At 40.4% G+C, this 24,960-nt stretch overlaps 1 protein-coding gene across 15 annotated transcripts in view; it reads left to right on the top strand.

Moving 5' to 3' along the window:
* RUBCN (rubicon autophagy regulator) overlaps positions 1-24,960 on the top strand; it is a 64,735-nt gene that overhangs the window by 20,318 nt on the left and 19,457 nt on the right. For 6 of the 15 annotated variants that reach the window (XM_077884539.1, XM_077884532.1, XM_077884527.1 and 3 more), the window contains exons 2-9: positions 6,153-6,306; positions 14,910-14,996; positions 16,586-16,745; positions 18,359-18,465; positions 19,700-19,856; positions 20,489-21,022; positions 22,357-22,401; positions 24,457-24,552. In XM_077884539.1, coding sequence (XP_077740665.1) covers positions 6,268-6,306; positions 14,910-14,996; positions 16,586-16,745; positions 18,359-18,465; positions 19,700-19,856; positions 20,489-21,022; positions 22,357-22,401; positions 24,457-24,552 — 1,225 coding nt within the window. In that variant the 5' untranslated portion in view covers positions 6,153-6,267. The remainder of the gene's footprint in view (positions 1-6,152; positions 6,307-14,909; positions 14,997-16,585; positions 16,746-18,358; positions 18,466-19,699; positions 19,857-20,488; positions 21,023-22,356; positions 22,402-24,456; positions 24,553-24,960) is intronic. The other 9 variants (XM_077884533.1, XM_077884529.1, XM_077884528.1 and 6 more) reach the window with 7 other exon arrangements.

The raw sequence follows: 24,960 nt of genomic DNA, 5'->3' as shown, positions 1-24,960 counted from the left end.
ATTGTTGAAATTCAATAAATTTGATATCACTCTAATGTTGTATAATTGATGATGTCTTTGTTGAATAGATTTGGAGTTACAGGCATGTCTAGGAATACTACTTATTCCCTCCTAGACATTAAGATTCTGCTGTCAGCCATTAAAGAGATGGGACTATCCAATGGTTAGATTTTCCTAGGTCCCCCAGAGCTGAGAGACTATAATAACATCAAGTATGGCGTTTTTTGTTTGTTTTAAAGATTTTATTTATTCATGAGAGACACAGAGAAGTGGAGACATAGGCAGAGGGAGAAGTAGGCTCTCTGTGGGGAGCCTAATGCAGGACTTGATCCCAGGACCTTGAGATCATGACCTGAGCCGAAGGCAGACACTCAACCACTGAGCTCAACACCCAGGCGTCCCAAGCATGTTTTTTCTATAAGCATATTATTTACTTAACATCATAAATATTTAACTGCATACTCTATAAGTTAAACACTGTATAATTAAATCCAGAAAATATGGAGCCAGATAAGAAGAAAATTAAACATAAATGTGGTAGTCTCTTGGCTACTTAAGTGTTACCAATAATTATTTCACTTAACTATGTTTTCCTCTACTTTAAAGAAGGAACTTACTGCTTCTTTTCAGGGAGTGTTTTTTGGTATTAAAATTCCCAGGTGTTTGCCTGACCACAGTCTTTCAGCACAAGATGCCCTTGCCACTTTGGTATTTAAAAAATCCTTGATGGTACTTTCCAGCCTCTTGTTTGCTCCTAACATTTTTTAGATTACTGATCTTTCTTGAATTGCTAGAACTGTTTAAGAAGAGCTAAACAGTTTCTCTATACTTCCCTCATACAACCAGAGGTAACTATTACATATCTCTTATTTCTCTCAGTATTTTTTTAAATTTTTATTTATTTATTCATGAGAGACACACAGAGAGAGAGGCAGAGACACAGGCAGAGGGAGAAGCAGGCTCCATGCAGGGAGCCCCATGTGGGACTCGATCCTGGGTCTCCAGGATCACACCCTGGGCCGAAGGCAGGCGCTAAACTGCTGAGCCACCCAGGGATCCCCTTCTCTCAGTATTTTTATGTGAGATCATAAATATAATTTTATATTCTGCCTTTTATACTTTGTTTTAAAGGTATTTCATTTAATTTCAAATTGTCGACATATAGTATAACACCCAGTGCTCATCTCATCATGTGCCCTCTTCAGTGCCTGTCACCCAGTTATCCCATCCCCCGCCCCCCGTCCCCTTTGCCTTGTATACTTTAACATGTCGTTAACTTTGGAAACTGTTCTTAATCAGAAATTTTAATGGTTTCCTGATATTCCACCATTTAGATGTCACATACCTTTCTTCACATTTCAGGGATCAAATCATTATCTGACTTGGGACAACCTGACCTTCAGTCTTGATTTCAGGTAGATACCACAAGTCATTGCAGATAAATGGCACACTGTGGAGGGGATATGCCAATAAGTTGAAGCTATTTCCTTGTACGACTAAAAAGGGCACTGGGGATCCAAGATATGCTAATATATATTTCTTGGATTGAATCTCACTTTACAATTGCTTATTGTGTATTTACTGTTTGTCATAAATTTCAGTTATTTGTAGTGATTCTGAAAATTTTTTACTTATTTATTTTTTAAGATTTTATCCATTCACTCATGAGAGACACAGAGAGAGAGGCAGAGACACAGGCAGAGGAAGAAGCAGGCCCCCCTGCAGGGAACCAGATGCTGGACTTGATCCCAGGATCCTGGGATCACACCCTGAGCTGAAGGCAGACGCCCAACAACTGAGCCACCCAGGCGTCCTTATTTTTAGTGATATCGTGTTAGTTATAGGGCATAGCACTTTTTATTTTATTTGTTTATTTTTTACTTTTTTATTTAAATTTCAGTTAGTGGGCAGCTCTGGTGGCTCAGCGGTTTAGCGCTGCCTTCAGCCCGGAGCGTGATCCTGGGGTCCCAGGATCGAGTTCCACGTTGGGCTCTCTGCATGGAGCCTGCTTCTCCCTCTGCCTGTTTCTCTACATCTCCCTCCCTCTCTCTCTCTCTCTCTCTCTTTCTCTCTCTCTCTCTCTCATATGAATAAATAAATAAACTCTTAAAAAATAAATAAATAAATTTCAGTTAGTTACATAGTGTCATATTAGTTTCAGGTGTACAGTCTAGTGATTCGACACTTCCATATATCACCTGGGGCATAGCACTGTTTTAAAAAAATAAAATTTGTGGGGCACCTGGGTAGCTCAGTTGGTTAAACATCTGACTCTTGATTTCAGCTCAGGTCATGATCTCAGGGTCATGAGATCCAGCCCTGCACCAGCTCTTCACTGAGCATGGAGCCTGCTTAGGATTCTCTCTCCCTTTTCTTCTGTCCCTCCCCACCCTTTGCATGGCACTCTTTCTCTCAAATAAATAACATTTGCTTGTACCTTTTCTGTTTTCACCTTGAGTGTTACCTTTTTAAAATTCTAGTATAGTTAACTACAATTGTTATATTAGTTTTAGGAATACAATATAGTGATTGAACAATTCTGTGTGTTAGTGCTCATCGTGATAAATGCACTTTTTAAAAAAGACTTTATTTATTTATTCTTGAGAGAGAGAGAGAGAGAGAGAGAAGCAGAGACACAGGCAGAGGGAGAAGCAGGCTCCATGCAGGGAGCCCGATGTGGGACTCGATCCTGGGACTCCAGGATCACGACCTGAGCTGAAGGCAGGCGCTTAACCAATGAGCCACTCAGGCATCCCAATAAATGCACTCTTAATCCCCTTTACCTATTTCACCCATTCCTTCCACTAACCTCCCCTCTGGTAATCATCAGTTTATTCTCAATTAAGAGTCTCTTTTTTGACTTGTCTCTTTTTGTTGTTGTATTTGTTTTGTTTCTCAAATTCCACATATGAGTGAAATCATATGGTATTTTTCTTTTTCTGGCTGACTTATTTTATTTAGTGTTATACTCTGTAGATCCATCTGTGTTGTCATAAATGGCAAGATTTTTTATGGCCAACTAATATTCCATTCTGTGTGTATGTAACTACATCTTCTTTATCTATTCATCTGTCAGTGGATACTTGAGCTGATTCCATAATTAGGCTATTGTAAATAATGCTGCAATGAATATAGGGTTGTATATATCTTCTCAAATTAATATTTTTGTATTCTTTGGGTAAATATCCAGTAGTGGAATTCCTGGATCATATGGTAGTTCTATTTTTCATTTTTTTTAGGAACCTCCATATTGTTTTCCACAGTGGCTGCTCCACTTTGCATTCCTACTGACAATGCATGAGAGTTCCTTTTATTCCATCTCCTCACCAACACTTGTTGTTTCTTGTATTTTTAACTTTAGCCATTCTGGCAGGTGTAGAGTGATATCTCATTGTGTTGTTTTTTTTTTTTAAGATCTGATTTATTTATTAGAGCACAAGTAAGAGAGCACAAGCAGGGGGAGAGGCAAAGGAGAGGGAGAAGCAGGCTCCCCATTGAGCAGGGAGCCTGATGTGGATCTCAATCCCAGAACCTGAGGATCATAACCTGAATCAAAGACAGACACTTAATCGACTGAGCCTCCCAGGTGTCCCTTCACTGTGGTTTGATTTGCATTTCCCTCATGATGAGTGATGTTGAGCATCTTTTCATGTCTGTTGGCCATCTGTATGTCTTCTTGGAGAAATGTCTATTCATGTATTGTGTCCATTTTTTAATTGATCATTTATATTTTTGGTGTTGCGTTTTATAAAATTTTTTAAGTTTACCTTTATTCTGTATGAGCATACAACAAATATAAGTGATTTATGTCGTTTATATTCTTATATCTTAGAATAAGAGCCACATTCTTTTGTAGTTTTGGTATCTTAGGGACACTATAGTGTGGGGAAATAAAGTTCCTTAGCTTTGTCCAGAAGTTGGTAGTAGATCTGAATGCTTAGGTTTCTAGGATTCCAATGCTCTTTACATAATTTTGGAATCAAAGCCTTAGGATGTTAGGGTACTTGGTATTTGCTTTCAGAATTTATCATGATGTTTTTTGACAGTTAAGCTTTTTTTTTAAAAAAAGATTTTATTCATGAGAGACAGAGAGAGAGAGAGGCACAGACACAGACGGAGGTACAAGCAGGCTCCATTTCATGCAGGGAGCCTGACGTGGGACTCGATTTCGGGTCTCCAGGACCACACCCTGGGTTGAAGGCGGTGCCAAACCGCTGAGCCACCGGGCTGCCCATACAGTTAAGCTTTTAAGATCAAGAATAAATCAGAAATATTACTCAGTCATCAAAAAGAATGCAGTCTTGCCATTTGCAAAGACATGGTTGGAATTAGATGTTTTGCTAATAAGCAAAATAAGTTCATCAGAGAATGACAAATACTATATGATTTCACTCATATGTGGAGTTTCAGAAACAAACAGAAGAACATGGAGGAAGGGAAGGAAAAATAAAATAAGATGGAAACAGAGAGGGAGGCAAGCCATAAGAGACAGTTAACTCTAGGAAACAAACTGAGGGCGACTGGAGAAGAGGTGGGTGGGGGATGGGGTAACTGTGTGATGGCCATTAAGGAGGACCTTGATGTAATGAGCACGGGGTGTTGTTTTGTTTTTTTTTCCAGTTTTAAAAGATGAATTTTATTTTTCTTTGAAGTACATCATATGCTTTTTGTGCTAGGATTTTTTAAAAGTTCTTTTTAATTTTGTAATAGTTTTACTAAGGTACAATTCACATGACATAAAATTCACCCTTTTAAAGTTATATAAATGGGTTTTAGTATATTTACAAAATTGGAGCACGGGGTGTTATATGCAACAGATGAATCACTAAATTCTACCCCTGAAATTAATAACAGAATATATGTTAACTAAATTGAATTTAAATAAAAAATTAAAACAAGAATAAATCAATATAAATCAGAACATAGATATGCAAAGTCACTTTAGGAAGTGAAAGTGATGATTGTTAAGTAAGTTTATTGTGATAATCATTTTACAACATCTATGTATATCAAATTGTTATGTGATACACCTTCAAGTAATATAATATGTCAACTATATCTCAGCAAAATTGGGGAAGAAATGGAACAAGTGAGTTTGGTGTCTTGAATGTTGAAAAATGTAAGGTTAAGGAAACCTGGTATCTCCCAGTTTGAATAAGTTCTTGGTGTTAAGGCCTTGAGAGCAGAAGACCAGTTTGAGGTTTATCTGGCTTTCTCTTTTTAGAGGACACTCTTATTCTGGACCTAGCTTCATTCATTTTATTTTATTTGTCTTTACTATACTCATCTGCTTTTAAAAATGACTCAGAAAATGTTAGTTTTGAATACTGATAGGATTAGAAAGGATTTCAATTTAGGACCCTTCTACTTCTTTAGGTATTTACATGATGTAAAATAGTTATGGTGAAAGTTCCCTGAAAAAATTATGCCCATGACTGTCCTTGAAAAGTAAAAAGAGTAGTATTTATAAGAAATGGAAGGGCAAAGTAAAGTGTGCAGTATGACAATTTTTAGACTTTTCCTCTCCAGTACTTCACATGGTCCAGAAGAATAAGCCAAAAGTTGACTGATTTGGGGGCATGTCCCAAAGTGGCTCAAGTGCAAACAAAGCATTTTTTATTAATTTTAGCATAAAAACTATGGGGAGAAGTCATGAGAAATTTGTATTCTTAACCATAATATTGGTATGCAGGTATGTGTACTTAGTACATGGAAATATAGTGATTAAAAATTCATTTTTTACTTTATTTGGAAAGATATTTCTGGTTTTGAGCAAATGCCCTCATTTTTTCATATATTGCTCATATACTATCATTTCCAGAAATGGATCTTGATGGGTCACATTCCTGGAAACGCAGGGTTATAGGTTACTTGTATGAGAATTAAATGAGATAATAGATGAAGATAATATGCCACATTAAGAGTGAGGGTTGGTTGGTTGGTTTTTAAATCTTAGTGTTCTTTACAACTTAAGTTCTCTCAGAATTGGGTCTTGTGCCTAAGTAAAAAATTAATAAGAGAAAAAAAAATTAATAAGAGAGAAAATGTTAGGATGTGGGGCAGGAGGCTTCTTGGCTTAGACTTTATTTGACATGATTAGGATCAGGTGCAACAAAGTTAACTAACCATTGGTATAATTGATGCCCTTGCAGGAGGGAGCACTGGCAGTTGCTGGGTAATTTGAAGACTACTGTGGAGGGTTTGGTGTCAGCCAACAGTCCGAACGTCTGGTCCAAGTATGGTGGCCTGGAGCGGCTTTGCAGGGACATGCAGAGCATCCTCTATCATGGGCTCATCCATGACCAGGTACGTAAACCTCTTCTTTTTTGCCAGATTGGCTGTGTCACTTGTTGGAAAGAAACAATTGCATTAAGTTGTTGGCAGGGAGAAGATGAAGGCCACTGGTCTGTGAGCGCTTGAGGGTAGGACTGTAATATGATGATGATGATGAGAACAATAAGGACAATAATGATGAATCACTAGGATTTTTCTCTTAGGAGCACCCAAAGACATATCTGAGAAGTATTTACAGAATATTGTCAGTTTTACAATCCCCCTGAGCATCATTTTGTAGGTAACTGGCTGATTCTTGGGAATGGTAGTTTTAGTTATAGCTTAATTTTTTTAATATAAACTTCATTGATGTTGAGTTTCTTTTCTATAAAATATCTTCAAACACTCCAAGAAACTTTGAGTATTGATAGAGTGGAATGTAATAATACTTAATGGTTTTTGTTCCATCTTTTGCAATTACTCCATTTGCAGTGTTTTGAATCAGCTTAAGATCTGGATAAAATTGTCAAGTGAGTCATTGGCTCTGGTGTCCTCCTACATTAAAAAAATCAGACCTCACAAATATGTGCATAGTCATGTGTTTCCAAACAGTCATGCTCATTCCATGTCAGTGTCCTTGGAGCCAAGCTTGCTTGTCTTTTCCTTTTTTAATGAGAATTTATTCTCAACTAGACTAGCAGTCACATAAAGAGCTAGTCAAATAAATAGCATTAAGGTATTCAGAGTTAATAGGATTTAATATGCTATCTTCCCTTCTGCAAATACATGTATATTACTTCTGAAGTATCTTTAAACTAATATTCCTATTGGATATTTTCAGAATTCAGTAGAGTTGTCTTAGGTTAGATTTTCTTTATTCAGAATAAGTTCTGAAAGTGATGTGCTCTCAAAGAGTTTCTTAATGGTTATTATTCTTTAAACACCAGTCTAGGAATTTGGAGGCAGCATTGTGTGGTAGACTGATAAAAGTCTTTGGAATCAGATAGAACTTGGATTGAAATCTAGACTCATTGCTTAGGTCCTTGGGGAAAAAAATGACATAGTAGTTACATCCATAGACTTCTGAGTCAGACTGTTCATATTTTAATCTCAGCCTCAGTACTATGTGGTGTTGGGTAAGTTACCTCTTTGTGTCTCTGTTTACTGATTTGTAAAATAAGATAACACTAGTACCTACCTCATAGGATTATTGTGAGGATTAAAGAAATGATATACATGAAGAGCTTTAAAAAACATAATTTGAGGGCAGCCCCGGTGGCGCAGTGGTTTAGCGCCGCCTGCAGCCCAGGGCGTGATCCTGGAGACACTGGATCGAGTTCCACGTCAGGTTCTCTGTATGATGCCTGCTTCTCCCTCTGCCTGTGTCTCTGCCCCTCTCTCTCTCTCTCTCTGTCTCTATGAATAAATAAATAAATAATCTTTAAAAAAAAACATAATTTGACAGGTGATCTTAACTATTAGGTAATATTAACTTTTGAGGCTTGCTTTTCCTATCTATAAAAATGAGGATAATATTATTTACCTCATAATGTTTGATGGAAAGATTAAGTGAAATAGCATCACATTTGCCTCGTGCAGTTTGTGGCATACAGGAAAATAACACGTTTCTTTCATTTTTTAAGTTTTAAGTTACATGTAGTCCTATGAAAAAAATAATTATGAAGACTGGAATTTATAAAACAAAGAAGTTAACCCACTGCATTCTGGTTTTTGCCTATACCACTAGTGATCTTGCTACTGAAGTTTAAGTAAAATGATGTCCACATTACCAGATCCATGAACATTTCTCCTTTGCACAGGGTCTGAAGTTCTTTACTGTTAACCATCATCACACCTTGACTTGTACCGCATTATTATCTTCTAATGATGTAGAGTCCCTCTTCCTCTTTTCTAAAAATTAATGTTAATTCTAGGTACATTGTACCTAGAATGCTTTCGTAGTTTGCTTCCCACTTAATATTTTATATACCCAAACTTTCATTTCAGGTCACTCCAGAGCTTTCCATGTTTCCCAATTTTTTTTTAAAGATTTTATCTATTTATTCATGAGAGACACAGAGTGAGAGAGGCAGAGACACAGGCAGAAGGAGAAGCCCCCCTGCAAGGAACCTAATGTGGGACTTGATCCCCGGGATCACACCCTGAGCCGAAGACAGACACTCAACAGCTGAGCCACTCAGGTGTCCCCTAGAGTCCTTCTTCTACTTCTGTGACCATTCCTTCTTAATTTCTTTCCCTGGAATCTCTTCTTTTTAGATTTTAGCTTTTAATGGGATTCTGTCCTAGGTCATTATTTCTTCTTACTTTGTATATTTTCCTGGAACAGCCTCCTTCACTTGCATTGTGCTGAAGACCCCCAGCTAAGACACCTCTGCTGAACTCCAGTTCCATAAGACTAGCTGTCTGCTGTACATTATCATCTGTCTGTCTGTCATACAGGCCAAGCACAGCATGACCCAAAAGACAAACTTATTTTCTTCATGAGATTTGCCCTTCCTCCTATTTTTAACACTAATTTGTGGCATTGCCAGCTACTCAGTCACCCAAGCCAGAAACTTGGGAATCATGCCCACGTGTTTTAAAAAACTCAATGCAAGTTTCCCAGACAGATGACCAAAATAACTACTAGATTAGTGTCGCCACAATTTAGTGGTTAAGCACTTGCATCTTGATAGCAAAAAAGGTCTTTTCTTGGCTCTGTTACTAATTTTATATTGTTAGCTAGAGTAATCACTTTACCATATTACAGGACAGTTTCACCATCTGTGCCAGAAAGAGAAAATGTCCTAATGAAATAATAAAGTCAGTGGGATTCCAAGTGAGGGATGATTGATAAATTCAAGACAGTATTAACATAGCTTGTTACAATTATTAATAAATTATATCTGTGAAAGCATGCGGTCATCAGAATGAAAATTATTAAAGTATATGGTTATCTGCAAAATAGCAGTGTTAATAAGTGAAAACAGAGTGAATCAGGCAAATCTGTCCTACACACTTTTCAACTACAGGCGCTAATGGAAAGAATTGTAACCAGAACATCCATACCCATTTCACTGCTGCTCTATTCTGCTTTGTGAAGACCTAACAATTAATGTCTGTGTTAAGGACTTATTTTTCCCTTTCATTTCCTCCCAAAAGATTAAGGCTTTCAAAGGCTTCTGGCTGCTGCGTCATCATGAAGCTATTCTGGGTGTTGTGCCCTTGGAGAGGGGGAAGGGATACAGTGATTCATGCTGGTCATATCTATTCTGTGCTTTCATAAGGACGTGTTATGGAATGTGAACTTATTTTTTTTTAAACAGGACCTTCTGAAAGCTATAACATCATGACCATATTTTTAGAGGGCTCTCATTTTTCCTGACAGCCTGAATCTGGGCTACCTTTTAGTTTTCCCATAAGGAAAGGCATATTTGATCTTTTCTTTTCTGCTGCTTAGTTATGTGGAGACACTCAGTCCCTAAGATTCCTCATCTGAATGGGAGAAATAAAAAGAGCCCCCTCTTTTCCACTACGAAGAAGAAACCTCTTCTTGGCAATATAGGCAGCCTGATTTTTAAAAATAACAATAACAACACAGAAAAAGAACAGTTTTTCTTTTCTGAATGTATAGGTAATATATTTTTATTTGTTGAAAATTTGGAAAATACGAAAAAAAATTTGAAGAAAGTATCACCCTCAAGTCAACATCAAGTATTATCACTCTTTAACATTTTGTAGATCTTATTTTTTTCAGGACGCCTAGGTGGCTCAGCAGTTAAGCGTCTGCCTTCAGCTCAGGGCATGATCCTGGAGTCCTGGGATCCAGTCCCACGTCGGGCTCCCTGCTCAGAGCCTGCTTCTCCCTCTGCTTGTGTCTCTGCCTCTCTGTCTCTGTCTCTAGTGAATAAATAAGTAACATTTTTTAAAAAAGATCTTATTTTTTTCTATACACTTATGTGCTTTTTAAAATATTAAGATTGTATTATATTTATCATTTTGTAACTTTAAAATATTTAATTTTTAAAGTAAACGATACATTTGTATGGTTAAAAAAAACATATATTTAGTGAAATATCTTGTTTCCTTCCAGTCCTGTAGGTAACTACTGTTTACTAGTTTCTTCCCAGAAAAGTTTTGTTTATAAAAGATTTTGTGAATAGTTTTCTTTGCTATACCTCCTGATTTTTTAGATAAATAAAAGCAATTATAAATTGCTATTCTGCACTTCTGTTTTCTCACTTGATGTATCTTGTAATTCATTTCAAATCATTATGAAAAGCACTTTTTCTATTTTACAGCTGTCATTTTATAATATTCCATTGTATGTATGTACCATAATTTATTTAACCAATCCCCTAGTAATGAATTTTTAGATTACTTAAAATCATTTGGAGTTAGTAACAGTACTACGGTGAATAAACCTCGTGTATGGGTCATTTTGTCCTTTACCATAGGATATTCCTAGAAGTAGAATTTTTAGGCTAAAGGGTATGTGCATTTCAATTTTGAAAAATATTGCTGAATTGCCTTTGAGGAAGTTACATCTGTTTAAACCCTCACCAATAATGTATAAGAGTATTTGCTTCTCCATACCTATACCAATGTAGGGTGTTATGAAACCACAAACTATTGGCAGTATGAGGGTAAAAAGTTACATTTCTCCTATTCTGAAAAATGTTTATGTGGGCCTTTTTTTTTTTTTTTTTTGGTGAACTTTTTCCTATTTCCCCCCATTTTTCTTATATTGTTAGTCTTTTCCTATGGATTTATAGGAGTTATTTATTAATGGAATTAATCCTTTGTTTTAATGTGAATTGCAAATATTTTTTCCTAGTTTGTCATTTGCCATTTCATATGGTGTTTTTATATGCAGAAATATCTAATTTTGGGAGGGGAGCAGAGGGAGCAGGAGAAAGAGAATTAATTAATTAATTATTTATTTAGAGTGAGTATATGCATGCACACATGATGGGGAGGGGCAGAGGGAGAAAGAGAATCTCCAGCAGCACTGAGTGTGGAAACCCACATGGGGATCGATCTCACAATCCTGAGATCATGACCTGAGCTGAAATCAAGAGTTGGATGCTTAACTGACAGCCACGCAGGCACCCCTCTGATTTTTATTAAGTCAAATTGATCATTTCTCTCAGGACTTCTAGGCTCTGTATGATGTTATGAAAGGGCTTTCGCATTTCCCTGTACAATTATTAAAAATGTTTCTCCATAGTTTCTTCTATTAATGACTTGATTTTTCTATTTAAACCATTTCATCTGTAGTTTATCTTGAATATACTTAATTCCTTTAGCACACAGATCTATTTCTGTTTTTTTATTATGGTCTGTTGTACTTTGTGTGCCATCACCACTCAGTTTTAATTATTTTAGCTTTTAATTATGGTAGAAATGGTCCCTCACTGTACAGCATCTTTTGTTGTTGTTAAACACCCCCCCCCCAATGTTCAAACATTTGTCATTTTATTTACCATGTAACTGCTTCATTTTTTTTTTTTTTTGGATAAAGACAGAAAAAGCCTTCTTATACAATGTGATCTGAATCATTAGCTGATTAAGTGAGGACAATTAAGGAGTCATTCAAACATTTTATTTTATTTTAAAACATCTAAATTTACATTTGTTCAACAGTCTTTGGATATAGAGCCAGAACCTTTGCTAGGAATATGGATCCACTGGTGGAGTTTCATATCATCTTTTTTGAATAAATTGTACCCATAATGCATGGTACAAGACTTCCAGTTTTATTTTCTTTATACTGGACTAGCAATTTAAGATCCTGTAATATGAGTGTAAACCCTACATTTTTAGGTGTTTGTCCTTCTCACTTTGAAAGTTGTCTTGCCTCTACATAATTTAACATCAATTTTTTATAGAAGCTTTTGTGTGGGCATAAAATTTTAGCTCCTTTGGATAAATACGAAGGAATGTGATTGCTGGATCATATGGTAAGAGTATGTTTAGTTTTTTAAGAAACTGCCAAACTGTCTTCCAAAGTAGCTGCACCGTTTTGCATTGTTACCAGCAATGAATGAAAGTTCTTTGCTCCACTTCCTCACCAGCATTTAATATTGGCATTGTTTTGGATTTTGGCCATTCTAATGTAGGTATATAGTGGTATCGTATTGTTTTAATTTGCACCTCCCTGATGATATACGATGTGGCACATCTTTTCATGTGCTCATTTGTTCTCTGTATATCTTTTATGGTGAGGTGTCTATAAAGGTCTTTGGCCCATTTTTTAAATCAAATTGTTTGTTTTCTTATTGTTGTGTTTTAAGAGTTCTTTGCGTATTTTGGATAACGTTCTTTTATCACATGTGGCTTTACAAATATTTTCTCCTAGTTTGTCGTTTGTCTTTTCTTTCTCGACATTTTTGGTCACAGAGCAGAAGTTTTTAATTTTAGTGAAGTCTAGCTTATCAGTTCTTTGCTTCATGGATCATGTTTTTGGTCTTGTATAAAAAAGTCATCACCGGCGGTGCCTGGGTGGGGCTCAGTGGTTGAGCATCTGCCTTTGGCCCAGGACATGATCCTGGAGTCCCGGGATCGAGTCCCGCATTGGGCTCCCTGCATGCAGCCTGCTTCTCTCTCTGCATGTGTCTCTCCCTCTCTTGCTGTGTCTCTCATGAATAAATAAATAAAATCTTTAAAAAAAGAAAAGTCCCCAAAAAAAGTCATCACCATACCCAAGGTCACCTAGGTTTCTTCCTATGTTATCTTCTAGGAGATTTATAGTTTTGTATTCTTCATTTAGGTTGATGACTCATTTTAACTTAATTTTTGTGACAGGTATAAAGTCTGTATCTAGATTTATTTTTTTGGATATGGATGTCCAGTGTTTCAGCACCTTGTTGAAAAGACTATCGTTGCTCCATTGTATTGCTTTGCTACTTTGTCAAAGATTAGTTGATTTTATTTATGTGTGTCTGTTTCTGAGCTCTCTATTCTGTTTCACTGATTTGTTTGTCTATTTTTTTCCCCAATACTACACTGCCTTGATTACCGTGCCTTTACAGTAATGCTTTAAGTCAGATAGTGTCAGTCCTTTTTAAAGAACAACTTTCTAGGCCCAGTGCTTTTGGTTTTGGAAAGTTATTAATTGGATGTGAAGGCGATCTGGCTGCGACATCTGTCACCCCATTGATTGCCAGGGTTGATTCGGCTGATCTGGCTGGCTAGGCTGTGTCCCCTTCCTCCCTCACCGCTCCATGTGCGTCCCTCCCGAAGCTGCGCGCTCGGTCGAGGAGGACGACCATCCCCGATAGAGGAGGACCGTTCTTCGGTCAAGGGTATACAAGTAGCTGCGCTCCCCTGCTAGAACCTCCAAACAAGCTCTCAAGGAAAGTTATTGTTGATTCTGGGTTTTTTTGTTTTGTTTTTGTGGGTTGCTTTTAGTTTTGGTTTAGTTTTGTCTTATTTTTAGGAGATAAGGGCCTATTCAGATTATCTATTTCTTCTTGGTGAGATTTGGCAGATCGGGTCTTTCAAGGAATTGATCCATTTCACTTAGGTTATCACACTAGTGAGGCATACAATTGTTAGTAATATTCCTTTGTAATGTGGTATCTGTAAGATGTCCCCAATTTTATTTCTGAGTTAGCCTAGAATTTTGCCTAAAGAAAGGAAACCAAGTTTAGGTCCTAGTCACATAGATGTAATTAACCAGGAGACATACCTGAGTTGATATTCCAGTGCTGCCTACCCCTGGCCACTCAGTGTCCACTGAGCCACAGAACAGGGGCCAGAAACACTGCCACATGCTGCCAAGATATTAGAGGTCTTCATGACTCCAGTTGACAAAAGAGCCTGTACAGCTGACACTTATAATTGTCACTGATATTTTTCCAGTCTAGGTGAGAAACCCACTGACATTTGAGATGCCTTTTGGGTCATATATTAAGTTCTGATAGAAGGACTCTTTCTAAGCTATTTATTTTGTTCTGTTGGTTAGTCTGTCTCTTAATGCTTGTGCTAGGTCTGTACTTCTAAATTATTTAGATTTCAGTTTTAACCTGTGCCCAATAATCTCAGAAAGGATTCTCAAAAAATAAGAAATAGGTTTTCCTAGTATAAACATTTGCCTTCTCCAGTTCATTCTCCAGTTCATTTCCTAGTATAAACATTTGCCTTTTCTAGTTCAGGCCTTCTCTAGAGTGAAACTATTTATCTGGAATTGATCATTTCTTTGACTCTAAATGCAGCCCTTTCCTGACCTGGGTAGCATGGGAAAAGCAGGTCTTTCCTTACTTGATTTTGCTGTAAGAACTGAAGGCATTCATCTCGGATTCTTAGCAAATAACTTAAACTCTTCACCAGTTTTAAGATTTACCTTCTGGGGCTAAATGGTAGAGAGATGAGGGAGAAATCAGATTATTTTCATTGTATAACTTTCTATATCATATGCTTGCATTGCCTGTCCAAAAGAACAGTTAAAACAATTTTTAACAATTATCCTTAAAAAGAATGAATACATATATATATATCCTTTTGATTGCTGCTGAGAACCTTTGTTGAGGCAAGGAAGGTTAGGCGTTTTTCCTCCTCTCTTTGAATGTCAACACCAGAGCTAAATTTGATCTAAAATGGTAGTGATTTCTTCACCTTCTGTGTTCTCACAGCAGGTGTGTTGCCGCCAGACTGATTACTGGCAGTTTGTGAAGGACATCCGCTGGCTCAGTCCCCACTCAGCCCTTCATGTGGAGAAGGTAAGAAGTGAAAAGTAACCGGAAGGCTGTGGTGTTTGATGTTCTGTCTGAAGGGTTTCCTAGGCTAGAAAGACGGTGTGTGTCAAGTTTCCTGTTAACTGAGGAAAGAAAGTTATTCCTATAGGACTAATTTGGAGGGAAGGATTATTTGCTTTAAAACATAAACCATGTAAAGCCATTGCTTTAGGCCATTTTCTCTCCGCTGGGGAAGGGGGTGAAAAAAGTTTTGTTATTTTCAGAAGACCTGCAATATTAGGACCAGAATGAAGCTGTTCAGAATCCTAGGAAAATGGCACGAGGTTCCCTACAGTGCTTGGGGAAGTAAGATTGGGATGCTTAGCTCAATGTAGTACCTTTGATTTCCAGTTAGGGAAATAGCTCATGGAGGCTAGTGACTTGGCCAAAGTTACACAGCTAGTTCCAGATCAATCACTGCCAAACATATGTATCTATTTATTTAATTCTTCATTATGGAAGATTTCAAATACATAGAAAATTAAAGAGAGTAATGTAATGAACCCTCAAAATATCTATCACCTGTCCTCAGTACGTGTCAATACAAGGCCAGTTTTGTTTCATATATATCCCACCCACTGCTAGGTTCATTGCTGAGATGATGTCAGGAAAAGTACTTTGTTTTCAAACGATCAGGGAACCAAATCGCAGGGTGTCAAACTGGCCTCTTTTGTGAGAAAAATCCAGAGCCCGGTGGTTTTCTTACATAGACTTTCTTTGTCCTTCTCGCGTAATTTATCTTACCACCACTCTCCTTTACCTCCAACTAACTTCCTTTTCTAAAATATATTGCTGTAGTCATTTCCACTTACAAGCTGCTTAGGAGACTTTGCTTTTAGAAACAGCCAACTAGAAGGAGGTTCCAAATAGAGGTTGCTCTGACTAGGGCCAAAACAAGATGCTCAGATGACCTCTCTGTGGTGGAGAATCTTTTTTTTTTTTTTTTTAAGATTTTATTTATTTATTCATGAGAAACACAGAGAGGAGAGAGAGAAGCAGAGACATAGGCAGAGGGAGAAGCAGGCTCCATGCAGGGAACCCGACGTGGGACTCAATCCCAGGGCTCCAGGATCACACCCCAGGCTGAAGGCGGTGCTAAACCACCGAGCCACTCAGGCTACCCTCTTTGGTGGAGAATCTTCTTCCTTGTCCCCAGAAGAAGAAGCATCTTCCTTGTCCCCAGATTTTTGTTGCATTATTTTCTGGAGGCCAACTGAAATGAAGAACTCTGTGAGAGAAGCCAAGAGGTCGAGTTCATCCTTCCTCTGAACACTCCAGGCTAAATGTCTCTTTGGAGTTAGGACATAAAGAGACAGATGTAGCAGCTTTGTTCTCTCTTAGAGCCGCATATCAGGTCTTAGCTGCTTCATTCCTCTTCAGTGATCCAGTGCAGCAGTGGAACCACTGATCCCTTGCTTCCCCTCCTCCCTCAGTAACCTCTAGATGCTACCCAGAGGAAAAATCCTACTCATCACTTCCTCTTACCCATCTCCATTTAGTTTTCTGGTCATTAGGCCTCAGTCTTGCTGTTTTTACCAGGATGCATGTTGTGACCCATCCTCTTTGCCTCCCAGTTCATCAGCTTACACGAGAATAGCCAGAGCAGCACTGATGGTGTGAGTGAGCATGCTGTTGCTGAATTGTGGCTGCAGCACAGCTTGCAGTGCCACTGTCTCTCCGCCCAGCTCCGACCACTGCTCGGGGACAAGCAGTATATCAGAAAATTCTACACAGGTACGTGACGGTCACTTAGCCAAGATTGTTGCATATACTTTTTCATCTCTTCCACATTCCTCTTCCTTTATAGACTGACTCTCCCCCCAGAGCCCCATATACTTCACTGGGTGCCCTAGAGATTCTAATCAGAAACATGCGTCCAGTCTTCTCCTTTATGTGTAAAACACAATCCAACTTTATGCTAAGGTACTCCCCTGCTCCCAGGGATATAAACCGATAAGAATAACCACCATTTACTGAGCATTTCCTTTTTTTTTTTTTTTTTTTTTTTTTTTTTAACTGAGCATTTCCTATGTGCTAGTCATTGTTACATACTTTTTATGCATATACTCTTCCCAATAGGCCTGAGAGCTGGGTATTAATACCTCTGTTCTATGGCGGAGAAATACGGAGGCAAAAAATAAGGAAAGAAGGTGTCACCTAAAAAGAAGTTATCAAGCTCTGGGAGCTACTGCTCTCAGTGGGCAGGTTTCAGCCAGCAAGGCACTAGCAGGAGATGGGAGGGCATGAGCAAGGGGAGAAGTCAGAGGATTTCTTCCCCTCCCTGACTTCCCCAGTTGGATACCAGCAAAAAGGGTCTTGGGAAGACACTACTTTTAGGACTTAGCATCTCTGTGGTACAGGAAAAAAAAAAAAAAGAAAGAAAGAAAGGAAGCAAGAGAAGGAATGGATCAGTGGGCAGAGAGGCCTAGGATTAGTCCCTGAGTAAAAGTATTTCTGTAAGAAACTTGAGATAATAACTCAGATAGATTGCTTTTGGCTTGTCTTACAAATCAGGAATATACATGGGGGAACTGGCAGGAAGTCCATTTTGGCTGTAGTTTTAAGCACAGAAGCTATTCTTTTAGCATTTCTTGCTGATAGATTTTTTAATTTTTTTGCCAGGCTAACTTTTGTATCTATTCCTTATATTGGTTCAAGATAGGAGGGAGGAGACGGGGGCCTTATCAACCACCAAAAATCTTCAACAAGTAATTTGATCATGTTTTGGGTATGCCATTTGGAGTCTTGCCAGTTGTAACAGCAAGAGATCTTTATGGCCATAGAGAACTATGGAATCTACAAAATGTGGAAAAAATATTGGACTATAAAGCAGAGTGAAATAATATATCTAGTAGTAGCCTTCTGTGCTTCTGGAGTTCTTCCTTCAGCTGAGTGACATCATCCTCAAATTCCTGTCTGTTACTGATCTTGATGCCTGACCTCAAACATTGCATGGAGAGTTATCACGGTTAATCTGATGGCATAAACTTCTTTTATAATAAAATAATACAAATGTAAAGATAATAATGATAATACACCTGTTTTCCAGTCAGGGAAGCAGAGCCCAATGAGGTTAGGTGACTCGGCTAAAGTCACCTAGAGACAGGATTCAAATCTGGGACTTTCTGACTTTGAAGCCCCCTTGTCGTGGCCTATTACACTGCACATTACTTAGCCTCTCCTATACTTTATATGTCCCTGATTCCGCTCCCCTGCAGCAGCATGAATCTCCTCAAGACATTTTTACCTTTTGTCTCTTTACTTCCCTGAGCCTCTCCCAGGCTGTACAGGGATGCTAACAATCTCCCTGTTGGGCTCCATCACAGCAGTAGCATTTCTCTCCCCAGATACTGCTTTCCTGCTAAGCAACGCCCACGTCACGGCCATGCTCCAGTGCCTGGAAGCAGTTGAACAGAACAACCCCCGCCTCCTGGCTCAGATTGATGCATCTATGGTAAGGGGGCAAGGAACCATCTGTGTCTGTGCTGGGCCCTGGACCTTACCGTGATATAACCCTTTGTTGCAGGCTATTTCTTTGCTTAGGCAGTTGTGAACTGAAAGGCTTTCATTTAAAAAACAAAAAACAAAAAAAACTAAAACTTGGAGAAGAAGGGGAGGTACCATTAAGTATCTATTGAAGTAAAAGGTCTAAGATCTGCTTAAGGAGGGAAGTGTCTGTTTTTTAAACCCCATTGTAAAGAGGAGCCTTGACAAACTGGGGGGAAGAGGATGATTTTGCATCAGAAGTAGGATTTACAGTGTCATACCTAGTATGACCTAGTGTTACACAGGGTTGGATCACCTTCGTCCTTGAAGTATAAAGAAAAAAATTTTTTTTTAATTTTATTTATTTATTCATGAGAGACATAGAGAGAGGGAGAGGCAGAGACACCAGCAGAGAGAGAAGCAGGATCCAAGCAGGCTTGTGTCGGGAGCCCGACACAAGACTTGACCCCAAGACTTCAGGATCATGCCCTGGGCCAAAGGCAGGCGCTAGACCACTGAGCCACCCAGGGATCCCCTAAAGAAAATTTTTTTGCTTGATATTGCTTATCAGCAATCCTCCAATTCACTCAACCCATCAGTAATATCAGTGCCTCAGCTAGAAAGGAATCACAGTCCCCACTCCTTTACAGGAGGGATTCCCTGTGTCTCTTGGTTTTTAAATTTTGATTCTTAGTTACCACCTGTTAAACACTTTCTGTGTTACAGGCTTGATTTAGGCACAATACATGCTTCATCTCATTTAATTCTCATACCTCTATAAGATCGACATTAATCTTATTTTATAAAGGAAGCCAGCTGGAGGACAGAATAGAGATGTCTCTTGCTCCAAGTTTGTAAGTGGTAGAGCTTGGATTTGAACGCTGATCTATCTGATTTCTGATTCTGTGCATAGTCTTAAGAATTTTGTTGTACTGCCTCTATGATAAAGCACTTCTGGTGTACTACCTAGGATTCCAATTTCAGAGGCTGTGGTGTATGGCAGGACTTCGAGATTTCAAAGTTGTAGCTCTGATAGAGCAGTAGAGTTGTATGTCGTACCTATAGGCTCTGGCCGCAGTCCAAGCCTGCTGCCAGAGGTCAGCTTCTACTAGCATTTCTGTAGTGCTAAATGCTCCTCCTCCGAGCCCCCCCCACCCCCCACCCCCGCCCAGCCTCAACTCTGACACACGTTTCTTTTGTAGTTTGCCAGAAAGCATGAGAGCCCGCTGCTGGTAACAAAGAGCCAGAGCCTGACAGCCCTGCCTGGTTCCACATACACCCCTCCGACCAGCCATGCTCAGCATTCCTACTTTGGGTCCTTCTCTAGCCTCTACCAGTCCGTACCCAACCACGGCTCAGGTATGGGGACAGGAAGGGGTAGTCATGACATGAATGCCCAACCCTGGAAAGTAGGGGACTTTGTGGGTGCACACAGGAGGTATAGACAGAGCCGTGGGTTGGTGCAGTTTGTCAACTTTCATGTCTTTAATGGACATCTTAAAAAGTTGGATGGTGACTAGCCTAAGATCAGCAGAATCATTAAAGTAATAGAGGAAAGAGATGTTTTTAGATTGTCCTGGATCTCTAATCCATATTGCAAGAAAGCATTTCAATAATAGTAGTAATAATAAGTGAGGGCCTGCCATGTGCCAGGCTCTGTTAGAGTCAATTTATATGTATTACTTCATTTGATCCCCAAAACTGTCCTACACAGTAGGTGTTGTTACCATTGCTCATTTTACAGATGAGAAATGCATACTAATAAGCGATGAAGCCACTGTGTCAAGAGCCCACGCTCTTACCTTACCTTATGCGGCTTACCTGCTTCTAAGCGATTTTTGCTTACCTCGCATGGTGAACCTTTTCTGAGGTGATACCACGTGTCCTGGGCACCTAGTAATGATAGGGAGTTTGGTCCTCAGTTGTAGAGAAACCCTACATATGTACCAAGGATTCCCAGCTCATCCTTTTCTTCTCTTTCTATATCCTAGAAAGAAGATCTACTTCCTTTTCACTCTCTGGCCCTCCCCGAAAACCTCAAGAAAGCAGAGAGCACGTCTCACCAGCACAGGATCAAGCCTTCCAAGCCTCCCTGCTTCCAGTCTCTGCATTAGCCAGGGATTCCTCCTCAACCCCAAATGAGATGAGCTCTAGCACTCTGACCAGCCCCCTAGAAGCATCCTTGGTCAGCAGCCAGAATGATTCCCCAAGTGATGCCAGCGAGGGGCCCGAGTACTTGGCCATTGGCAACCTGGACCCCCGAGGCCGGACTGCCAGCTGTCAGAGTCACAGCAGCAATGCTGAGAGCAGCAGCTCCAACTTGTTCTCCTCCAGCAGCTCGCAGAAGCCAGATTCTGCTGCTTCTTCCCTAGGCGAGCAGGAAGGAGACGGGCAGAGCCAGCTGTCCAGCATCCTTCGCAGGTCCAGCTTCTCGGAAGGGCAGACACTCCCTGCCACCAGTGGAACAAAAAAGAGCCACACTCGCTCCCATTCGGATACCAACATTGCCTCCAGAGGAGCCCCAGGTAATGCTAGTCACCAGCCCCTAGTTAATAAGTTATGTTTCTGATGACATGATGGGGTGTCCTGCTTGTAACGAAAGAGAGAAGTTCCTCGTGTATTATGAATACCCAGGAAATCTCTCTGAGAATATCTATGTTTGTGCCTCTATACGTTGCCAAATAGTAAATGTTTTCCTGGGTTCTTTCACCACCTCCTTAGCATCAGAGGACAACGTGACTTGTCACAGTTTGAGTTTTTAAAGTTTCTCTCAGAGGAGAAATGCTAATGAATAATCCCATTCCATCCCTCTCCTTTCTGTGATTCCTGAGAAGTGTGGTCAGATGCAATAGCAGTATGAGAGAGGCAAAGTGGTATTGGGATTTCCTTATGAAAACTAGGGATATACTAGTGTGGGAACAAGTAAGCGGGGCTGATTGCTGCTTCACTAATTCTGGTTGGAGGGCAGCCCTGTAGAGGGGCCCTGGTCACCTCAGCCTCCCTCACACAAATCCCAGCAGCTAGCAGAGGGCACCCTCGGCACGGGAGAGGTGGGGCTCATTGCTTTTGCCATCTCCCTGCCATCTTCTGTCATGGGTTGTTAGTTCCAGCAGGCTTTGGTTGGGTTTCGTTTGTAAGAGAACCTCCACAACAGCAAGTATAACGTGGATCTCTGTGCTTAAAGCCAGTTCTGGGTAGAAAAGCCCCAGAAATAAAATATAAAAAATTGTAAAAAAAAAAAAAAAAAAAGGAAAAAGAGGGAGATTTCCTTTAGCAGCTGGAGCTGCCATTGATTTCTCATTGTAGTTTCTAGAAAGATGAGAGCTGAGGCCCTCACCTGAAACTTGCAAGTGACAAATTTTTTTTTCCCCGTTTTTCTACTCAAGATGTGGTTTGGCTTTTGGAACTCTCTAGGAAAAAAAAAAACAACAACTCCAAATCAAAGCCTGTCTTCACACAAGCTTTCTTAGATGTGAAGAGTACTTGAGTTAGCTCCTTGCTTCACATCAGCTGCTGCAGGCCTGCTGTCTGCTGTACTCTAGGCCACTGGGCTTTGAGCATGGAAAACCTCCCTGCCCCCATTCTTGAATCCATGTGGATTCCAGAAACCACAGTAACCTGCTTCGGAAAAGGGAGCCAGAGAAAACCTAAGCCAAAGGGTCTGAGGGAGAGGGGGTCACGTGTAGCTCCTCATGAGTCAGCTACCTCAGTTCAGTTGCTGAGTTCTTCAGCAGTAGGGTTCCCCTCTTGGCAGTTGAGTCCCCACGTCTGCTAGATGAAAGGATGCCCTTTTTCTCACTGTCTCTATTCTCATTTCCTCTGTTTGGACTCTCCTCTGCACCTGTCTGTCTACGTACAGGAGGCCCCAGGAATATCACCATTATAGTTGAAGATCCCATTGCAGGTTTGGGAGCCAGTCCTTTCTGTCCACCACCTCCTCCTCCTCTGTGACCATCTTGCTTAGTTCAGAACCTCCTTTTCCATTCTGGTGTCAAATCAAGTCTGGCTAGTCTGGCCAATCCTGCTGTGATTCTTGGACCCGTCTCTAAAATGGCAGAGACATTTTGCATAATACGTTTCCCACCCGTGACTTTCAGATGCCGCATTTAGTCTCCCAGCAGCTTCTGGGAGGCAGAGTCCAGATTTATCGATCGTGTTTTGCTCAAAGGTGAAAGCAAAGCCCGCTCTTTGTCTAAGGCATCATGTTGAATCAGTGTCAGAATTTTTTTTATGACTGAGTACTTACTGTGGATTACTTTATTTTCCTTGAATTAACACCAGAATGTGTTAACACCTTCCCCTCCCCCCGTCCTGTGGTCTTGGATGTGGATGCATGTTTTTTGCCTCTCCCAGAGTCCCATTTCCTTTTCTTTCGCCTGCCTTCCTTCCTCTATAAGTCCCATCCCACCCCCCATTCCAGTCACTGTACAGGCTTTTTCTAGTGACTTCGGTCGTTTCTTTCGTTTTCACGGTGGTGTTGAAATTAAATACCGTGTTCAATTCTGGGTTCGTGGAGATATTAATAGTAGAAGACAGAGTGATCAGGAGAACCGAAAGCTCCGGCCTCCTGGTGATGAGTGAAGCCACCGAGTATGTTAGCTCGGAAAAGGGAAAGTTAAAGAGGAGGTAGGACGGCTGTTTAGAAGGGCGTTGCTCTTCTTAAGGAGATGAGAAATTGTAAGAAGACCCAAGAGAATGTGAGGAAATCTAAGAATTAGAGCTGTTCATTTGAATGGGCGACATCTAGAGGTAGTTAGCTCAGTAAGCGAAGTCTGGGTGGCCTTTACGTGCCGTGAGGAGCGGAGTGCTGGAGTTGGAGTTTGTGTTGTGCATTGGATTTGACTCAGGACCTCAAAGGTCCCCTGCAAGTCATAGTTTCTTAGCGAGGCATCCTGGTGACTCTGGCTTGTCTAGAGTTCAGTAGTGAGGAGGAGAGCCCAGTGCCAGGACCAGCAGAAATCTCTGAGACCCTAGGAAAACGCAGTTACCTCTTACCACATAGTAGGTAACGAGAGGAGCAGCTGACGGGCTGGCACCATCTGTGGGGGGTATGGGTTGGGTGCAGCTCAATCATTCACTCTCCCAGAGCATCCTGCTCACTTCCCAGGCACTCACCGGCTTTTCTGCCTTCCTTCTGTAGCGCTGGGAGTTTAGTGTTTTCCTTTGGAGAAGAATATCAGTTTCTCATTTCCTGCAAGCCCTGCCTGCTGCTATTTCTCTGCTCCTCGTTGGTCCTTGAAAACTTCTACGCGGCCACTCCTACTTTGCCAGGCTTCTCTTGAAACCTCTCCCTCCCTTCTCCTGTCAGGCTGGGCCCACAGCCCTGTGGCCATCTGAGCCCTGTGGCTGCAGGGCCATCGTCTAGGCTTTTCTAGCATTGTCTGGATGCTTCTCTTAAGGACATTGCTGGATGTTTTTGTTTTTCACCTAATTCAGAAGTGGGTTAAATATGTAAGTATGACAAACTTCAGGTTCAATAGAGGCTTTATCCCAGTATTCCTAGTGTAACCATTCTGAGACTATTTAAAAGCCCAGTGTCCAGGTATCAGAAAAGTTCAGTGTGCTTATCTTTGTTTTACCATGTGAGGACTGTTTTCTACATTGGTTTTTGTCAAGAGCATGGAAATTGGCTAATATTCCTAGCCAACATTTGGCAAGAAGACAGAAGAAAAAAGAACTAAACTCATGAGTTCATTTTGATTTGATTCTTTTTCACCTTTGTGTTGCTGCATTCTGGGTCATAGTTTCTCTTTATTCTTAGAATATAGGGACTCACCATCTCCTTTCCTCCATGTGTTCCTGCATTCTTGGACTGTTCCCTGTTGGTGTGCCACCCCTCTCCTGTTTGGGAGGGCATCGGGAATGGGAGTATTTAAATGTTGAAACTCCACAGTTGGGAATGTACATTGTTGCTCACCTCGTATGTGTGTTTTTACTCCCTGGTGGCCACTGACACTAGAATCCTGCAATGATAAGTCGAAGTTGAGAGGCCCCTTGCCTTACTCTGGCCAAAGCAGTGAAGTCAGCACACCCAGCTCTCTGTACATGGAGTATGGTGAGTACTAGGAAGGCCAGGGCTGCAGCTGTGTCTTTTCTCAGCTCTCCCTATGTGCCTACTAAGCTCTGAGCTGTCTGGCTCATGTCAGCTCCGTGGAGGGTACACACCGTACAGTCTCACCCTTCCTCTCATTATTTACAGCCCCCGTGCTAGAAATCACACTGTCTTGCCATTTCTCTTGCTCCTTTCTGAATTAGGGGTCCCACCCTCTCTTACGCTGTGGGTGTTATCACCATGACTGTCTATTGATCCAAATGGATGGCTGTCTGAGTGGGTGAGAGGGACCATGAAAAGAAGCCTTTGGTATCGGGCCAGGATTACCAGAAGATAAGCTCTATGTGGAAATCATCCACAAGAGGAAGCTATTTGTTCCCTTGTCAAGGTTCTCAGCACTGGGTTTTTGTT

This window comes from Canis aureus, chromosome 35, assembly GCF_053574225.1.
Source record: "Canis aureus isolate CA01 chromosome 35, VMU_Caureus_v.1.0, whole genome shotgun sequence".
Classification (NCBI taxonomy): Eukaryota; Metazoa; Chordata; class Mammalia; order Carnivora; family Canidae; genus Canis; species Canis aureus.
Note: the sequence above shows the minus strand (reverse complement) of the source record. Positions and strands in the feature narration are given on the sequence as shown.